Below are 18,906 nucleotides of genomic sequence, written 5' to 3' on the forward strand. Positions count from 1 at the left end.
TATTTGGGTCAAGCAATCCATCTTGAAGTTTTTCAATTCGGGGTGTCTAGCAGTGGGGCAAAAAATCAATTGCTTTTTAAAGAAGTCAATTCCACCATCCATTTCAGGATATTTGTCAATAAGTGAGTGGCCATGGACTATTTCCCCACCAACTGGAGGAAGCACTCACCACTAAGTAACCATATAGAGAAGGACAGTTTGTTTGGTTTCTTGTCCATGAAAGCAGATATGTCTGTGTTGCATGATAAGGATATATTAAACCATAGCAACATATTCCAGGAAAGAGCCCCAGCACAGAGACATTACAATCTTATTTTGTGTGATCCTTATAATGGAGTCACAGTGTCTTTGACGTACACTTTAGCTAATAATATGTACCTTTATGGTACTAATACATACCCTTTAAGAGTAAATAAGCAACAAAAATGTACCTTTTGAAAAGCTACTGCCCCAGTGACAATTTGTGTACTTTTTGTACTTAAATAATTTATTTTAATACAAATTAAACTTTGAATTTTTTTTTTTTTTTTAATAAATTTTTGGTCATTACAAATTGAAACCACAATTTCTGTTACTTCATACATATTTGACTTTACTATTATACTTAGTAAGTATATATATATAAAAGAAAAAAAAAGAATGTACATTAATATGTAAAACCTTTTCACGAACTATTGGAACTGTATAATTGTTTTTTAAATTGTCTTAAATCAAAATGAAATAGCATATTACACATCTCACTCATTCTAATTGCTTATTTATGATGGGTATATATGCTCTGTATTGACAGATTAATATTACAAACCCAAACTCTTTTGAAGATTAAACAGGTGTGCTGTGCCCAATTCCACAAATCATTCGGAGACTGTTAAAAATGCATGATCACATTGATCAATAACAGGAGATGAGAAGAGCTCTCATGCAGCAAGCATCATCAATACCTGAGACTAACCAGTATAATTAAAGACCATGTATGAACACAAATCAAATAGGGCCACTCATTATATTCTCATACACATGGGCATATTGGCATTTCAAACATAATACAATAGTGCATATGTTTTGTGACCTGAGAGTAAATACTGTTTGCGGATGGTTATGGCTGGATGAGTCAGTGGCACATTGTGATTACTAATTCATTGGTGCCTATACAGGGCATACAGATAACCATTCAACTCTCAACAAGCAAGCACACACCAACATACACTTGCACACATTCACACAGACTGAGGTAATAGCCGGGTTTTCTTGAATACAGTGCATGAATACATGTGTGGGGTAGTATTATACATGTCAGCACTACATGGTATGTGTTTTCAGTTCCAAGTCTGAATGCTGTTCCATTGATGCATTATGTTTTTAAGCTGCATTTCCTTTAGATTCAAGGTCAGTTCTGAATACTGTGTCCTGTTTTCATGTGAGACGATGTGGACTTTTTACATTTACATCAGTTGTAATTAACATAAAAAAACTCAGCTTTTTATCAGAAGTAAATAGACCCTATACTGCATTATGTAAAAGTAACATAAATTGAGTGCAAACTTATATACATTTGTTTTTACAGAATGAAACACAAATGTCAAATGTCAAAAGCAGGAGAGAAAAAAAAAATAAACACAAAATTCTGTTTTTTGCAAGTTTTTAAAATAAGAATTATATTTGCACATTCAGGCCACATTAATTTAGGTTTATCAGACAGGTGCTCAGTCAGAAGGCTAAACATTAGCTGCCTCCACAAATATCAGTCTATCCTATATCACTGCTGTGCCATAATTATACGCTCTGAGTGAGCGCTGCACTATTTTTGGAGTGAGCTAATAAGTAGCACATTAGTAATGATCCATTGACTACCAGCCAAGCAAATGTTACTGTGTTAATAGTCGTTAGCTCATAGCTATAAAGTTTTTAAATGATGTTGCTCAATGTTCATGGTGAAGACAGGAATATGCAGAACAGACCAGGTGTTTTGTTCTTTTTATTTTAATTTTTTTGTGCTGTGGCATCATCAGTCATATGATGTTGAGAACCAAAATGTTATTATAAGTGGGTCACATATCAGCGCATATCTACAAATAATTCCAAAATGTGTCCTATAGATGTAGTTCAACACATGCAATTAATGAAAATAAGTTAATTAAAAGTATAAAATTAACTTTATTTAGCACGAATGAATAACTGGGTTAAAAATTATATTGTATTGCCAAGCATTGTGGACATGCTACCATGGCAGTACCATCAGTGCTTGAAGTTAAATAAATAAAATATGAATCCATTCAGAATAACTAAACCACTGCCCAGCACACAGGGGCGCTGCACAAGATCCCGGGCCCTATGCATAGGCAGTCCTGATGGGCCCCCATGAAAATATCCAGGTAAAATAAAATATATTCCAGACTTTTCAAGGGCCCTCTTTTCCTTTGGGGCCCTGGTAATCAGTACTTGTTTTACCCCCAGTCCGACGCCCCTGCCAGCACATAATCTAAAACACCTTCAGCCGTCATTCATTTTTAAACAATCTTACTTTTAAGCCAAAGTGCCAGCACATTAAAGACTAAAATAAGTGCCGGTACCAGTGCGTACCAGCCCACTTCAAGCACTGAGTAAATTTTTTTGAAATACACTACTGTTCAAAATTTGGGGTCGATAAGATGGTAAAAACTGTAATGTTGTGAAATATTCTTGCAGTTTTAAATACCTGTTTGCTATTTTAATATATTGTAAAATGTAATTTATTCCTGTGATGGCCAAGCTAAATTTTTAGTAGCCATAACTCCAGTCGTCAGTGTCAGATGATCCTTCAGAAATCATTCTGATACACAGATTATAATACTGATTATAATACACTGGTTCTCAAGAAACATTTCTTATTATCATCAGTATATATATATATATATATATATATATATATATATATATATATATATTGCCACTTTTGATCAATTTAATACATCCTTTCTGAATAAAAGTATTAGTTAAAAAAAATATTACTGACCCCAAACTTTTAAATGGTAGTAGATTTCAAAGTACCATGATATTATACGATCTGGTTTTTAACGGGAAAGTTGAACTCTTTCAAGAGAAATACAAGGCATGACATGTTGTTAGATGGTGTAAGTGGCCTTCATTTCAAAGTACAACACATTTTTCACAATATTTATTCTCTATTAATCCTGTCATGCCCTTTAAGACTGAAAGTTGTGTGCGTGTAAGTGTGCGTTCAAGAGTTGTTAGCCCACCAGGGTTGCTCCCTTATTCAACATGTGACATTTGTCATTTTGACATGTGTTGATGCCCTTTGGAATTGTGCCATTTTTGCTTGCTACAGGATCTTCATAACCTGACCCCCTTCTGCCACCCTGTAAGACACAAACAAGCTGAAACAGTTAGGCTCCATCCCCATGTGTTCCCTCATCCCCTGGGTTTCTGCACAGGATCGTACAGACATTACTGAGAAGCTATGGTAATCCCAAGTTACAGGGACCAGTTGTTTTTTCAAGGTTAGCGTGTGAAGCTGGGCATGTCACATTTGCTCAGGCAAGTGTCTGGTTTTGTCAAAGACGGGCTGTGGAAATGCACTGGAGAGAGAGAGAGAGACAGAGAGAGGGAAATGTAATAAAAAGAAAAAGACTTTTGTGTTTGAACCAACCCTGTCTTGAATTCAGGGTCTTAATAACCATCCTTGGTCTCTATTCAGTTGCGTTAATCTTAAAGGATTAGTTCAGTTTCAAATTAAAATTTCCTGATAATTTACTCACCCCGCATGTCATCCAAGATGTTTATGTATTTCTTTCTTCAGTAAAAAAGAAATTAAGGTATGTAGTAGAAGTCATGGACTCCAAACAGCTGAAGGTCAAAATTACAGTTTCAGTGCCGCTTCAAATGGCTATAAACCACACCAGACGATGAATAAGGATCTTATCTAGCAAAACGATTGGTCCTTTAAAAAAATAAATAAAAGTGTATATGACTTATAAACACTTTTCTCTCACTTCTGCCGACTGTCAAAATGGAAGTCGCTCCGGTGGATGATGTAGCACGTCGGCATTGCGTGATTAGTGACGAGTCCAGAGAGAGAACAAAACAAAACGCCGTTCATGAATTAGAAGCACAAAACAAGGATTTATTAAGGAATATGTTGGAGGACTTCGATATAAGCCAAGAGGAGACTGGTTTTCCTTTGCTAAAGTAAGGAAACATTGTTTCCTTTTGTCCTACATTTCCCAGAGGCTTCCGGTTTTGACAGTCAGCAGAAGTGAGAGAAAAGTGTTTATAAACCATATAATTTTTTTCTTTTTTTTATGACCAATCGTTTCGCTAGATTAGACCCTTATTCATCGTCTGGTATGGTTTATAGCCATTTGAAGCTGCACTGAAACTGTAATTTTGACCTTCAACCATTTGGAGTCAATTGACATCCACTATATGGAGAAAAATCCTGGAATGTTTTCATCAAAAACCTTAAGTTCTTTTCGACTGAAGAAAGAAATACATAAACATCTTGGATGACATGGGGGTGAGTAAATTATCAGGAAATTTTAATAATAATAATAATTAACAATTAAACAGGATGTTATTCACACATGACATTATCATTGAGATTTACAGTGACCACAAAATGAACTTTAATTACTATCTTGATTTTTTCTAATTCAAGTGCCTCTGAAAGGATGTGAAATGGATGACCATGCTGCTTTAATTCATTCTAATCTCTCAAATGTATCTATTGTGTTTTCCATATTCACACATTGTTCTGTTTGGATCAATGAAACCTTTGGACATATTAAACCAGAGGAGTCACGGATACATTAAGGAAGTATTGGCTGCAGAGTTGTTAACAGCGTTTAGTTATATCACCCTTCACCCAGTTGCTAGGAAGTTAATTTTAGGTGATTAATCAATTCAGAGAGCATAGAAATGTAATTAGGAGTCTCTTTTGTTTTAAGAGGATGACCTTGTGATGAATGTTTACAGGCAAAACCAGACTCAGGGGACGGTGGTAGACTTAAGACAGTCTGATCTTGAGCAAAGTCATGGTGTATATTTTCTAAAGGCTTGTGTGTGATTATGGCTATCAATTATGTAAATTATGCAAAAATATGTTTTAAGTACATTAATTTTATGCCAATTAAAGAACTAAATTATTCACATATAAAATTTGTTGGGAAACCAAGACGTTATTTTAGCATGTGAAAGCATATTATCATTTATTGAATAGATATTTAAAGTATTATGTATAGATTTTACTAGTATCGGCACAGTAATCTTTTTATTGCTTTTCTTAAATTATTTATTATCATATCAGCTTAAACCACTATGGTTTTATCTACGATTTGTATGTATTGATGTATTAATGCATATTGAATAAGCAGGTCTTGAGAATTTTTCACGTTTCCAGGGTTCTCAGAAACAAGTTGTCATAGTTGGTTAAACTTGTGTAGTGGTGAATGGGAGACTACAACAAATATAACTTTTGCGTTCTCATTTGCTCAAATAGCAAAAGAAAAAGCCATGTTTTTGAAGGATGTCAAATTTACCACCCCTCCCTCAGCCATTATATTATAAGCACCCTTGCAACAGAATAATCTAGTTTTTTTTTTATTAATATAACACAAAATATGGCGTTATATGTGTACATTTAAAATATCCATCCATATATATATGTGCATAGGGTTCATTAGACATATGGACAGACAGTATTTTTTTATTTATTGGATTTTTTTTTTTTTTTTTTTTTTGGTGCAGATGTTGAAAAAAAGTTCTTAAAGTCTTAAATTTGATTTGAACTCTGCAAGTGCCCCGTTAGGGCTAAATTGGCCCCCAAAAGTCTGGTTTACATCCCTGATTAAACACTAGTGGATGATGTGATAACTTGTGGACAGGGCCTTGTTTCGAGGGCCCTGAAATTTGCAGCAAGCTATTATCACATCAGCATTATAAAGAACAGCATGTTATTTGAAAGTCATTTGAGGATGTATGCATATTCTTTTCCTCATTTATTATTAGCAGTGTCCATTTTGCTGTCCATTGTATTTGTCTTATGTTGATAGTAGGGATTTGTTTTTCCTCTCTGAGATCTTAGATTGATGAGTGCTAAGATAAGTAGTGAGAGAGAGAGAGAGAGAGAGAGAGAGAGAGAGAGAGAGAGAGAGAGAGAGAGAGAGAGAGAGAGAGAGAGAGAGAGAGAGAGACAGATGCCGAGACAAAGACGAAGACAGAGAGAGTTTGGCAGGCCTGTTTGTTTGCCCTTGCCCGAGCCAAGCCTGGTGTTTACAGCCACTGCTGATCCACTCCACAGCACTGCATAGATGAGCGATATGAGACTCATTAGCCCTGATTGCATTTATCCACTTCTGTGCTCCACTGGCCGGTGACAGCTCAGGCTAGAGATTGATGGAAATACAACAGGGGTCAAAAGCGGAGAAATTAGACCCTGTTGAGTGGAGGATTTAAGTGTTTTGTTGGTACGTATTTTGTGGTTGCTGGACTGTGTGTTTGTTAGCAGAATTTTGTGTGTAAAGCTGCTTAAATTAGTCCTTAAAATGGAATCAAAGTTCACCCCATTTGCATAGGACTTCTTGTTGGTCTCATTGTGCATGATTCATCTGTGCTTGTTATTGTTTTTCTCTTTGAATATCTTATTTAACTTGGATACTCCTGCCACAGTGTTGTTTCAAAATGACTTTTAAAGACAAGATTTGAATTCACTGTTTATCATGGAAACAATTATTCTTCAAGGTTTGCTACACTTAGATAAAAAAGTACAAAAGCTGTCACTGAGGTGGTATCTTTTCAAAAGGTACAAATACCTAATGTGCATTTTAGGTACTACTACAGTATGTATACCTTTAAGATACTTATAGGGGTAAATTAAGTGTAAAGGGTGTACCTTTTGGTTTTATCGTAGTGACAGCTTTTGTACCTTTTTTTTTCCTGAGAGTGTACGAGTTGGCGTGTATATTTGTGCATTTGGCAGACGCTTTTATCCAAAGCAACTTACAGTGCATTCAGGCTATACATTTTTTTTTTTTTTTTTTCAAACCCACGTGTTTTGCACTGGGAATACAATGCTCTACCACTGAGCTACACAACCTTTTGCAATGCTAATACAATGCTCTACCATATGAGCCACAGGAACACTGAAAACAATGTACACTTTTTATATATTTAATTAAGCAATATACATAAGACTTTTATTATAAGTATATAATATAAAAACATACATATATATACATATATACATATATATATATATATATATATATATATATATATATATATATATATATATATATATATATATATATATATATACATATATATATATATATACATATATATATATACATACATACATACATATACATTATATTATATTATATTTTTTTTTTTTTTTTTTTTTTTCTGAAAAATCATGTGACACTGAACACTGGAGTAATGGCTGCTGAAAATTCAACTTTTCAAAACTACATTTTAAAATATATTAAAATAGAAAAGGTTTGATGAGCATAAGAGACTTCTTTAAAGAACAATTTAGACCCCAGACTTCTCAATGGTATATAAGATCGGTGGTACGGTTACTTAACGTATGGCTTAAGTGTCATCATGTATGACCTCACTTACTCTGATCCACCATTGCTCAGGACGTGACTAAGAGTAGTGCAATTAAATCAAACCCTTTTGAATTAGCTCTTAATGCGGTTTTCATTCGTCTTTGTGCAAACTAAATCTCTGACAACAACTTCTGTCTAACAAGTGACTAGAGTAATCCTGTATGAAACTCAATTAAAACTGGGGATGCATATTGCATTATCTTGCAAATGCTGCTGCAATACCTCATAGCTTTCAACCATCTTGACGAGGCTCCAGTATTCAAGCTCAGGGCTGGAAACACATCCTTTCATGTCAGTCTGGATCAGTCATCACTGCATGTGGAACCTCGGCTGAATGTTGTCATGTCAGGCAGAATGTAAAGGGCAAGTGACCGAGCTGTGGTAAAGAGCTCCCAGGCAGCAGTCTGTGCTTTTATCAAGGATAGAGGCTCAGAAACACACGCGTGGAAGGAGAAAAGAACTGCACTCTGCTCACTGCCATTAATTATGGAGCAGACAGCGATGGTGTGTGCAGACAGGCTGTGTTTTATGCAGGTAGAATGAGTTGTCAGTCTCAGGGCGGCATATTACCGAAACCCTGGGCAGCACTGACAATTCCCAGGATTTCATAAAAAAGCACTTTCCGTAGACTTTAACAAGGGGGTTATATAGCAAGTCGAAAATTGCTGTCGAGGTGCAAAGTATCAGGACTGCATGATCAGAGTTCACCAAGGGCAATGTGACTGATGCTTATGGGGCAGTTTTTACTGCTCTGTCTCACCTTGTGCTCTTCTCTCATTTGGCCTTTAACGAGAGAGTGCTTTTGAAAAGTACATACTGGTCTTTAAAATGATAGCCTCCAATTTGACATCTGCTACCTTTTTAACTTTGATCGTGTAGGTGACCTGAAGCTGACCCATTTTGAGTCATTCGAGAGAAACACCCTTCATGTCCCAGCAGGCTTTTTTCTTTCTCATTCCTGGTGTTGACTGGAAAAAGTAGCTCTGTTCCAAAATCCAGTGAGCCACCTCACTGCCTACAGAAGCATCCTAACGGTCATGGATCATGATTTTGGAATGCTCTACATACGCAGTGGCTCCATGCACCATTCAGTGTAGCTGATTGTTGACATGACAGATTTTACTGTATGCAAGAGAAATGGCACAAAAATTAACATGACACATACACACATTTTAATATGATATTAATAGTATATGGGTGGTTAAATTGGTATTGACAATAAAGGTTTTTATTATTTATTGTTATTTAAAAAAAATATATATATTTTTCTTATAACAGATCAAAGCCAATTAATTACAGACAATTATATTTATAACACAATTTTTAAGGGACCACACATTATTTTTAGTAGTTATTTCCTGTTCACACACACACACACACACACCCACACACACACACACACACACACACACACACACACACACACACACACACACATATATATATATGATTATTTATTATATATATAACATATTAATATATTATTATTTAAAATTATACATAATATATAATTAATTAATATATTATTAATACCTAATATTACCCAACATATTGATTATTGGCTTCAAAATGAAATATACTAAAATTATTACTAGTTGTGGTATAATCCAAAATGTCCATATCGGTACATCTTAAATTCTAAACAGTTTTTGCAATATTTAATGAATTGTAAGTATATTTAAAATCAACAATTTTTCTTTTAGTCTGCCATATTTTTTATTTATTTCATTCTGGGATTGAATTCTGCACAAAGGATGCTGCTGCTTCAAAATTTGGACAAAACATTGTGAGTGTACCTATGATATAATAAAATGCTGTCTCTGCAGGAGACATGATGATTTTCAGTCTTTCAGTCTTAGCTCACTCTTTCTCTCTGGACAAGAACTGGCACTTAAAATTGATCTCTCACTTTGGTGGCCTGTGGCCATCTCCTTTTGATCTGCGTCTTGAAGTATTTCCTTTCTGTCCAACCACGGGCTAAACAAGCTGCAATGTGTCATCCTGATGTATGTGGGTGCTAATTTGCTGCTATTAAAACATTTCAAGTAGGGCGATTCACACAGACAGATTTTTGAGGCCTAAGCTTGCGGTAATTTTCTTAGCCCCCCCACACCACCACCCCCCCAACGGGATGTGCTTAAGTACTAGTGGCCTCGGTAATGATGTTGCCAGAGCAGATTACACCAGGCTTTGCTTGGAGTGTCTCTGTGAGCATCTCTTTGAAGTTTGTAATCCATGGATTTGGGCACGGATGTGGGAGATGAATGGAGAGAACGCATATCGAACTCGGAGAAGAGCATTCACCAGGTGAACCTGCCTCGAGAGCTTAGTCTGAGAGATACAGACATTGCTTGGAGGAAGAGTGTCAGTGTGCGACCCCCGAATGCGCACATTTGTTTGATGCAATTTAAACCCGATTGCCTAAAGCCTGAAGCAAAAAGAGCAGTTTTGAAAGCACTTTTATGTAAAAAAAAAAATGTAAGACTGGTGTCATTTTTGGCAGCATGCTTGAATTGCAAAGGGAGCTGCTGAGCGTCTGTGACCTCTGTTAAAACTTTCTACATTTTATCAGTGAGGTGTCATCTATCATTTGAGCTGAATGTTGAATTGGTTCTAGAATGTTTTTTTTTTAATGTTTTTTATGTAAACTTTAGCCCATTAAATAAATGATTTTTGCTTTTTAAGGTAGAGAGTAAGAGTGTTTTTTTTTTTTTTACAATATACATTTTTGGCTGCAACTCCTATTGAGTTGGTTGAGCATTTCAATTTTACACTACTGTTGAAAAGTTTGGGTAAGTAGGATTTTTAAAAAATGTTATCATAAGAAGTCTCTTATGCTCTTCAATGCTGCATTTAGTTGATCAAAAATAAAAATACTGATATTGTGAAATATTATTGCAAATTAAAATAACGGCTTACTTTTTTAAAAATATATTAAATATAATTTATTCCTGAAAGGGCAAAGCTGAATTTTCAGCAGCCATTACTCCAGTCTTCAGTGTCACATGATCCTTCTTGCTGAATAAAAGTGCAGATTTCTTAAAAAATAAAAATAATAATAATCTGACTTGACACTCATGGCCACTCCCTGGTTTGATGAAGTTTATGTGAATTGAGAAAGAGGGCAACAGAATTGCATTACAGGTTTTTCCCAGTCACTCCACAGAGCTAAAAAGGCCATGTGCCAACTTTTATTGTGTCATTAACACTCAGAACACCAGTTATCTACTTCTCTTTGCATAAATAAGTCATGTTTCTCCTTCTGTATCTGACTCTTGTTCCTCCATTACACATCCTCCATGCACATCCTCTATCCCATATTCTCCCTTAAAAAAAATTCTCATCTAGCTAAAAGCATCATACTGTAGGCAGTACCGTGGATTCAGGGGTTGGATCACTTTCCCTCTGGAGATATGATCCAATGGTAATTTTATGATGCACATGTCATAAGTAATTTCTTCATCATAGCATTCCAGTGTGATGAAAACTGACGGAACAGCTTCTGCCCTGATATGCTACTCAAGAGATGAAGGAAATTAACGCACAAAAACTGTATAACCTTAGGGAGAAGAATGACGTAGATGCACATATATAGTAGCCTGTCTTTGTGTGAGTGGTGTGCGAATGTGTGCGCCTGCTAACAGCTAATTTTTTCCTGGATTCATTCCCAGCGCACTTATCTTAAGCAAGCATTTGAGGAGTTCTTTCTCAATCTAAAGCATCCTTCCAAGAACTCCATAAGCTTTCCTCTGCTTCAAGGACACACTCCTTCCATGCTATCCTGACAGCACTAATCCAGCTTGTGTCTGCAGAGATCACCTCCACTGATGTAGTCAAGCTTCTTGGAGAAACTGTAATGGTTGTAGACATCTATGTGGGACGTTTTCAGGATGGCGTGGTTAATTGCTTATACACTTTTTCAGTCTTGTGGGAGAGACCAGGGGATGACTATGAATCTGAGACAGAGCAACGAAACTGCCCCATAAAAACTTATTAATTAAACATTGAGTTTTGATAATATCTCTGTTTTTTTTTTTTTTTTTTTTTTTTTTTTTTTTATAAATACAAAAACTTTTAAATAAAAAAAATAATAAAAAATAAATTAATAATTTATCAAAGGCTTATCCTTAATTAAACAAGCAATATATTGTAACTCAGTGGAGCTATCTTCTAAATAATAAAATTTAACTTTTCTGCTCTTTAGTTACAGTAACAAACTAATGAATTTTCATTGAAAATGCCACAACGTTATGCAGCATATGGATGGGCAAACCATAGATATATGGTAGGGCTCTCTGACAATCAGAACGATTTCTGATTTTGTACCAGTATTCTTTTTAATTACCATATGCAGGACTATCTCACACAAAGTATCAACTAAAGCCTGTGAAATTCAATAATTTATTAGTTTGTTAAAGACTATTGAAGACATGACTATACTTGCAGTAGCACAGTCAATTTGCTGTCAAGTGTTCATTGACAGGTTTTGTCCAATATGGTGGACAGTAGGTACAACAGCCCTTATATAGATATGTACTGTATTGTTTCTGACACATATGTAGATAGAGATTTTGCTGAAAGGCCTCCATATTTTAAGACGAATTAAACTCTTCGGGCTACAGTAAAGAATGTTTTTCATGAAGACATACAGTAAAAGCAATCTGTCCTCAATATCTCTGCCTCTCATGTGTAGAAACAATGACAGTGGGGAATATGGGGCTCTACATATGTGAGAGAGAGACATCATTAATTATTGATTCCCCATCACTGCTGGAGAGGTAATGTGACTGGGAGAAAAAAAGTGATATTAATTTTAATACTCCTCAATCTGAAGCTTAGATTGAAAGAAGGGGACTGTATTGAGCGGCAGTAAACTTTGTTGTGTGGGAAATATTGACATGAAATGTAATAAAAGGGTTTGTGATTTATTACTCGTCTGGTCCATTGTGAAACATCTTTTGTGGCCTGTGCAGTGGCAAAAAGGAAAACGACACACAGAGACATGAACAGTCTTTCCCTTCTCCAAAGGGCATTTGCTTTTCTCGTTTCTTTTTAGTTAATGCCCATTTTGAATTGTTGTACTTCAAAGATTCCTCAAAGTTATTTAAATACTGATTAAAATCAGTGAGATGCCAGTATTAATATTTTAAAAGCAGAGTTTGTGTTCTGCGAGAAAAGCACGAACAAGATATGCTGTGGAAGGACAGAATTACTTTAGAAATGTTTATATCCACATGCTAAATACATCCTTCTTGTGTATTAAAACAAGCTTTGAAATGATCATGTATTCATTGAAAATGTATAAAACAAATACTACATTTATATAATATATACCAAATAATAAATTATTTTGAAGCAATTAGGACCATATACAAAAGCACTCCCCCTTCAAGATTTTGCCTGATTTTTCTTTATTTTATAAATATATAATTTTATATTGTGGGCTTGTAGGAGTAGATCACTTTTTTTCTTATTCAGGAATATTTAGTGAGATTTATTGCATAAGTGTTTATGCATGCTATTTTGTATTGCTGGATTGGATTAACACTGGATCAAAAATGAGCTTAATATGAATCAGACATATGAACTGAACTGGTCAACTGACTTAACTGTTTTGAACTTATTCGATAATGTGTGTGAGTGAACTGCTGTTTGACAGGTTGTGTATTGTCAAACCAACTATAATTTAAAAGAAAAAAATAAATAAAATAAAATAAAATAAAATAAAATAAAATAAAATTTAGTGCAGAGTTTGACTCCTAACCCTAAGGTTGTGGGTTCGAGTCTCGGGCTGGCAATACCAGGACTGAGGCACCGAACCCCCGGCTGCTTCCCGGGCACCGCAGCTTAAATGGCTGCCCACTGCTCCGGGTGTGTGTTCACGGTGTGTGTGTGTGTTCACTGCAGATTGCACCTGTTTAAGCTGTTTGCAGTCGGTTAAAGCGGAGATAAATGTTTAATGAATTCACCACACAGTTTACAGGTGTAATTCCTGAACCTTAGTATCCTGCTGCTTTCAAAGTACAATGATATCCTTGCTTTGTGTACAAGACAAGAGGACGTATTTTGACACACCTGCATTGCATCAGCACATGTAACGTTCAAACAACATGACTTTGTTGTTTGACATGAGGGGTAATCAGCCTGTCCACCTCTGACTGGGCCACCAGTAGGATTTCTGTCTGAAAGAAATGTTTGCTTGAGAAAGTAAATCACATTTCAAACTTAGAGTTTCAGTTTGCTGTATAATTTCCAGTATTTTTCTTTTAACTTTCCTGTCAAATCATTGAATCATTTTGCACCTATGAAAAGTGGCGCTTTCCAACTTCAGTAACATGTTATGGTATTACAGCTGTAAAATTACAAACAAAAAATACACATTCTTAGACACTGAATTTTATTAACTTTAAATAGTCCTCCTCTCATTTTCACCTCAAAATTTTGGGGAGGCTGTGCCTCTCCTGCCTCCCCTGACGAGCCGCCACTGCTTAAGGTATTTAAGCTAGTGAGGTGGTTGTTATAAATGCTACATTTCAGCCCTGAATGGACATTGCTGCAGTTCATACAATACCAAATGGTGTTGGTCCATCTACTATATTTCACTCAGTAATTTTATTCGCACTGTAAGTGATTGCACGTGAAGCCCATCAGTGGGATGTACTGTGATGTCTGAGCTAACAGATGAAGAGGCCATACTGGTGTCATACCTCTGAGAGTCCATCAGCTTAACAAAAGTGTCAAGGCGGTTGATTTGTTATGTCTGTTAATAACAGAAGCAAAGGGTTCGACGGGAAAGAGATTAAACAGACAGCTAGAACTGACACACAGGTGCTGTCATTTGTCTTCACTCATCAAGCTTCCCAACTTTATACATTTCTTCTCATTTTCTGCATGACACACAAACTATCTCCAGAGATATTTATACTGCAGTGCTGGTCCTAAGCTGTGTGGAATGCATAGTATTTATGGGTATGAGATTTGGGATCTCCTTAGTCAGGGGCTTTAGGGTGTTCAGGTTCAGTCTGGCAACAAATGCAGGAAGACAAATGCATTCATTTTCAGAACTGTATTACATGATTGCTCTGAATGTGTATGGCAATATTACTTTAAAATAGCAGTTTAACAGTCTACAAACTACTCATAATTTAAGTACTTAAATTTCAGTAAAGCTACTCTGTTGAAAAAGTTTATATATATATATATATATATTATCAGATTGGATCAGGATAAAAATTATTGTTTATTTATTTTGTAATTTAATAAGTACTCTTTCTCGCAAACAAAGGGTTTTTTAAATGAATGAATCTTGATTGGGGTGAAATGAATACTTTTATTCAGCAAGGGTGCATTAAATTGATTAAAAGTGACAATAAACTCATTTGTTACAAAATGTAATGATAAATATTTATTGAGCAACAAATAAGCATATTAGAATGTTTTCTTAAGAATCACATGACACTGAAGACTGAAATAATGCCGGCTGAAATTTCAGCTATGCCATAACTAAAATAAAATTACATTTTAAAATATATTCAAATAGAAAACAACTATTTGTAAATTCATTGTAATATTAATAAACTATTTTACAGTTTTAATGTGCTTTTATCAATTGGAAATAATGTATGTGGATACATTTTTTTCAGGATGCTTTGATGAACAGAAAGTTTAAAAGAACAGCATTTATTTTAAATCTTTTTTTTTTTTTTTGGTAACAGTGTAAAAGCCAATTTAATGCATTCCTTCTGAACACAAGTACAGTATTAATTGTGTTCAGAAAAAATCTTACTGACCCCAAACCTTTTGGCCATGTGTATAATATATTAATCTACTGGATGTCTTGACTGACCTTGACAGCCATTCACCATGTTGAAAGGGCAGTCAAGATACTTACTGAAGATGCTTATTAGTAACTGCAACATTCATCTGGGGCAAGCAAACTGCAATTGCACCTGTGCATTGAACTCACAGGGAATACAAAAATATCATGGAAGCAACTGGGCAGTTGAGTATAAATGCTTCCCTCTACAAATCATTGAGGAGATTGGAAGCCATTAGGATCTCTGACGATGGAGCCATAGGAAGCCACAGCTCATTAAGGCAGATTGCAAATGTCATTTTGCTGCTTCCTCCCTGGCCTTGTATTGAAGGATTGCAATGAAATTAATTTTGCATAGAGTCTGGGTTTTTGAATCAAAGCCAAAGCATGCAAGTGTGATTAAATCACTGGTGGGGCTTTCAGAAGGAAGGTCAACCAAACCACATCAACACTGATTCCTTCAACCCTCTTCCCACCCCGCTTCTAGCCGATCACCATCTTTTATCTAAACAACTCTCTCTCTCTGTTCCATTCCCTAGATTGCCTGTTTGTAACTGACTATTTCACCCGGACGCCTCGCAAGCTCAACGCCTACCGCTCTTTTGCCAGCGTGGAGCTGTTCCACTTCAACGTGCCTGAAGACACCGTGGTGGCTGTTTGGAACCTCATCACCTTCAAGGAGCAGGGGGGCACCTTCGGAGACAGCTGCCCAGACCGCAACGTGACAGTGTGAGTTGCCTAAACTTCCAGGTTACATCCATTAAGGGTTTGTTTGTGGGGCAGAGAAGGACAATAGCTAATGAGGTCAGATATGTCCAATCAGCATTTCAGATGAGAGGAGGGCAGATGTAAAAGCCAAATGTCACATGTGTGAATATAATGACGTTTCTGATGCACACGCTGAAAATTACTCGCTGTTTGCACTGATAAAATAGCTTTTAATCCAAGTCTAAGGATCATTTCCCAGATGCTGATCATTTTCTGTGCTCTCTATAAAAATGCATTTATCAAGTGTGGTGCTGGCTGAATTCACAGCATAACTGCACACTGGAGATCCATAAGCATAAAATACCAGGTGACACATGAGATTTAAAACCCAAATCTGACATTTTTACTAATTTTCACAGGGTCACATTCAGTCAAATTGTTTTAATTCATTCTAAATGGCCTCTTAAATTAGGATGGACCTATACTTTTATTAGTCATAAAAGCCATTGAGTCCTCAGCACAAGGTTAAAAAAATGACCTTTTTTGGTTGATGAGAGTAAGGGATATTATTTTTATACTTTAAAAGAATATTCTGGGTTTAGCACAAGTAAAGATCAGTTGACAGATTCTGTGGCACAGTGTTGATTACCATGAAAAACTGTATCTTGTGTATTATTTGAGCTTTAAAGATGTTCACATTATTTTTACTGTTATTTTAGGGTTTTATGGGTTATACTGTCTTGGAAACAAACTTTGCAAAACTGAATATAACTTTACACAGAAAAGTTTAGTAAGTGATTTTCACACTGAAATATTTTTATATCTTTGTAACAGTATTTTAATGTTAATGGATTTGCTACATTCACTTGCATTCACTTGCAAGTTGAAATAAAATGTGTTATTTAACATTATGCTGTTGATTAAACCTAATTTGTATTGAACCCCGAATATCCCATTAAACCTGGTCAGATTTTAAGCCAATTTTAAAAAAAAAAGTAAAACTTTGCTTCATTTCCACGTTGTCCTGAACACACTCGCTCTTGTGCATTTTTCCTCCACTGAACTCTCCTATACTTCATAAGGTGTTCTTTTACCCTTAATTTTTCTGTGTCCATTTCTTTCAAGTCATTCTTGAATGATCCCGGTGCACTTTCATAGCCAGCACATGGTGTGCTAGCACAAGAGCTGTTGTTAAAGTTAGTCTTGGCCCTTGGGTAATCAAAATGGAGAATATTATTCACTGAATACTCAGGTCTTCAAATCCCAGCACAGTGACTGTCATTAAAGTTCCATCAAAACACTGACCTTGTTATCGCCTGTCACTGAATGTACACCATAAGTGGTGAGGAAGTAACTCCTGGCTGTTTTTAATGTGTGACATTATAAAGAGGAGAAGACACTGTCCTTGAGTCAATGTTCCAGTACTGGTTTCTCTGACAAATAACCTCATCACAGAGGTTTGCTATTCATGCATTCAATATTAAAATTAGAATATTAGTGTATGTTTTATTTTCTTGCCGCTACAACTACTTTGACATAACAATTAACATAAAAGTAACATTACCTGTAGCATTAAGCACAGGTTATGATGTTTTAAATGCACTCCCTCCACAGACGCTCTTTGGCTCTTATATTTCTTTGATGTCAGATTTCTTTTAGTACGCATATATAGAAGAACCTTCTTATGCCTCCTGTATTATCTCCCGGAGGTATATAATACCGTGAATAAACCTCTCTGGTGGCCTCAAGGGAAAGCCACATGAGAAAGTTGCGGTATAAACAGTGATCTCAGTGTTAACTTCGGAAGGACATATTTTAAACTCATAATGTCAGTCATAACTCCAGGGGAACATATTGCCTTTCATAATTACAGTAAGTGCGCCTATGTTCCAGTTTGAGCCATAATGAAATATGTGTCTTTGGGGCCTATCAAGTAATATAAATGGCCTGCCTGCGATTAAAAAAAAAAAAATTCCTGCTTTTGACAGGAGTGTACCCTATATTGAGTAAAATAGTGTTATAGGTACATCTAACAATCAGACTGGGAAAATGGAATGGAAAATAGATAGATTAAATAGATTATTAATAGATAAAAAGAAAGATGAATGTATGGATAGATAGATAGATAGATAGATAGATAGATAGATAGATAGATAGATAGATAGATAGATAGATAGATAGATAGATAGATAGATAGATAGATAGATAGATAGATGTGCCTCCATAGATTGCACTGTTTGTGCGTACAGATCATTTACTGTGCAAAGTTTTGTCATGAGGCCCCAGGTCTTCTTGCTGTTTTCATAATGAACAAGGCAGGGCTCCATTCTGTCGATTCAGCTGTCAGATAGCAGGCAGGGGGTGCCATAGAGAGATGGTAATTAAAACAGGCTGTACTTGGAGTCGGGGAAGAGATAAAGAGGGAGGATAAGATATAGAAATGGGAGAAAGCAGGACGACTGGGTCTAGTGGATAACAGCCCCTGCTCTACAGCCCATAGATCAATATGCTGCTGCCGGACAGGCTATGACAACTCTAACTGAGACCCATACAAACCAGGAGGCCTGGGCAGAAACTCCTGAGGTGCTCCCAGGAGTCCCTTTTTTTGCATTCAATCATCAGCCAATCTTTTGGGGAAACATGCATTCAAACATCAAGCCAACTACATCAGATATTCAATGTGCTATGTGGATTGAAGGGATAAGTGGTGTAATGTTCGGATTCACATTATAATTAAGGTCACAGTTGTGATTCTCCAGTCTGTTTGTGTCT

At 35.9% G+C, this 18,906-nt stretch overlaps 1 protein-coding gene across 1 annotated transcript in view; it reads left to right on the forward strand.

Moving 5' to 3' along the window:
• LOC109076513 (transmembrane protein 8B-like) overlaps positions 1–18,906 on the forward strand; it is a 117,586-nt gene that overhangs the window by 18,608 nt on the left and 80,072 nt on the right. Inside the window, 1 exon segment of the mRNA XM_042757326.1 lies at positions 15,966–16,155. Within this exon segment, the coding sequence (XP_042613260.1) occupies positions 15,966–16,155 (190 nt within the window).

Source organism: Cyprinus carpio, chromosome A5, assembly GCF_018340385.1.
Source record: "Cyprinus carpio isolate SPL01 chromosome A5, ASM1834038v1, whole genome shotgun sequence".
Taxonomy (NCBI): Eukaryota; Metazoa; Chordata; class Actinopteri; order Cypriniformes; family Cyprinidae; genus Cyprinus; species Cyprinus carpio.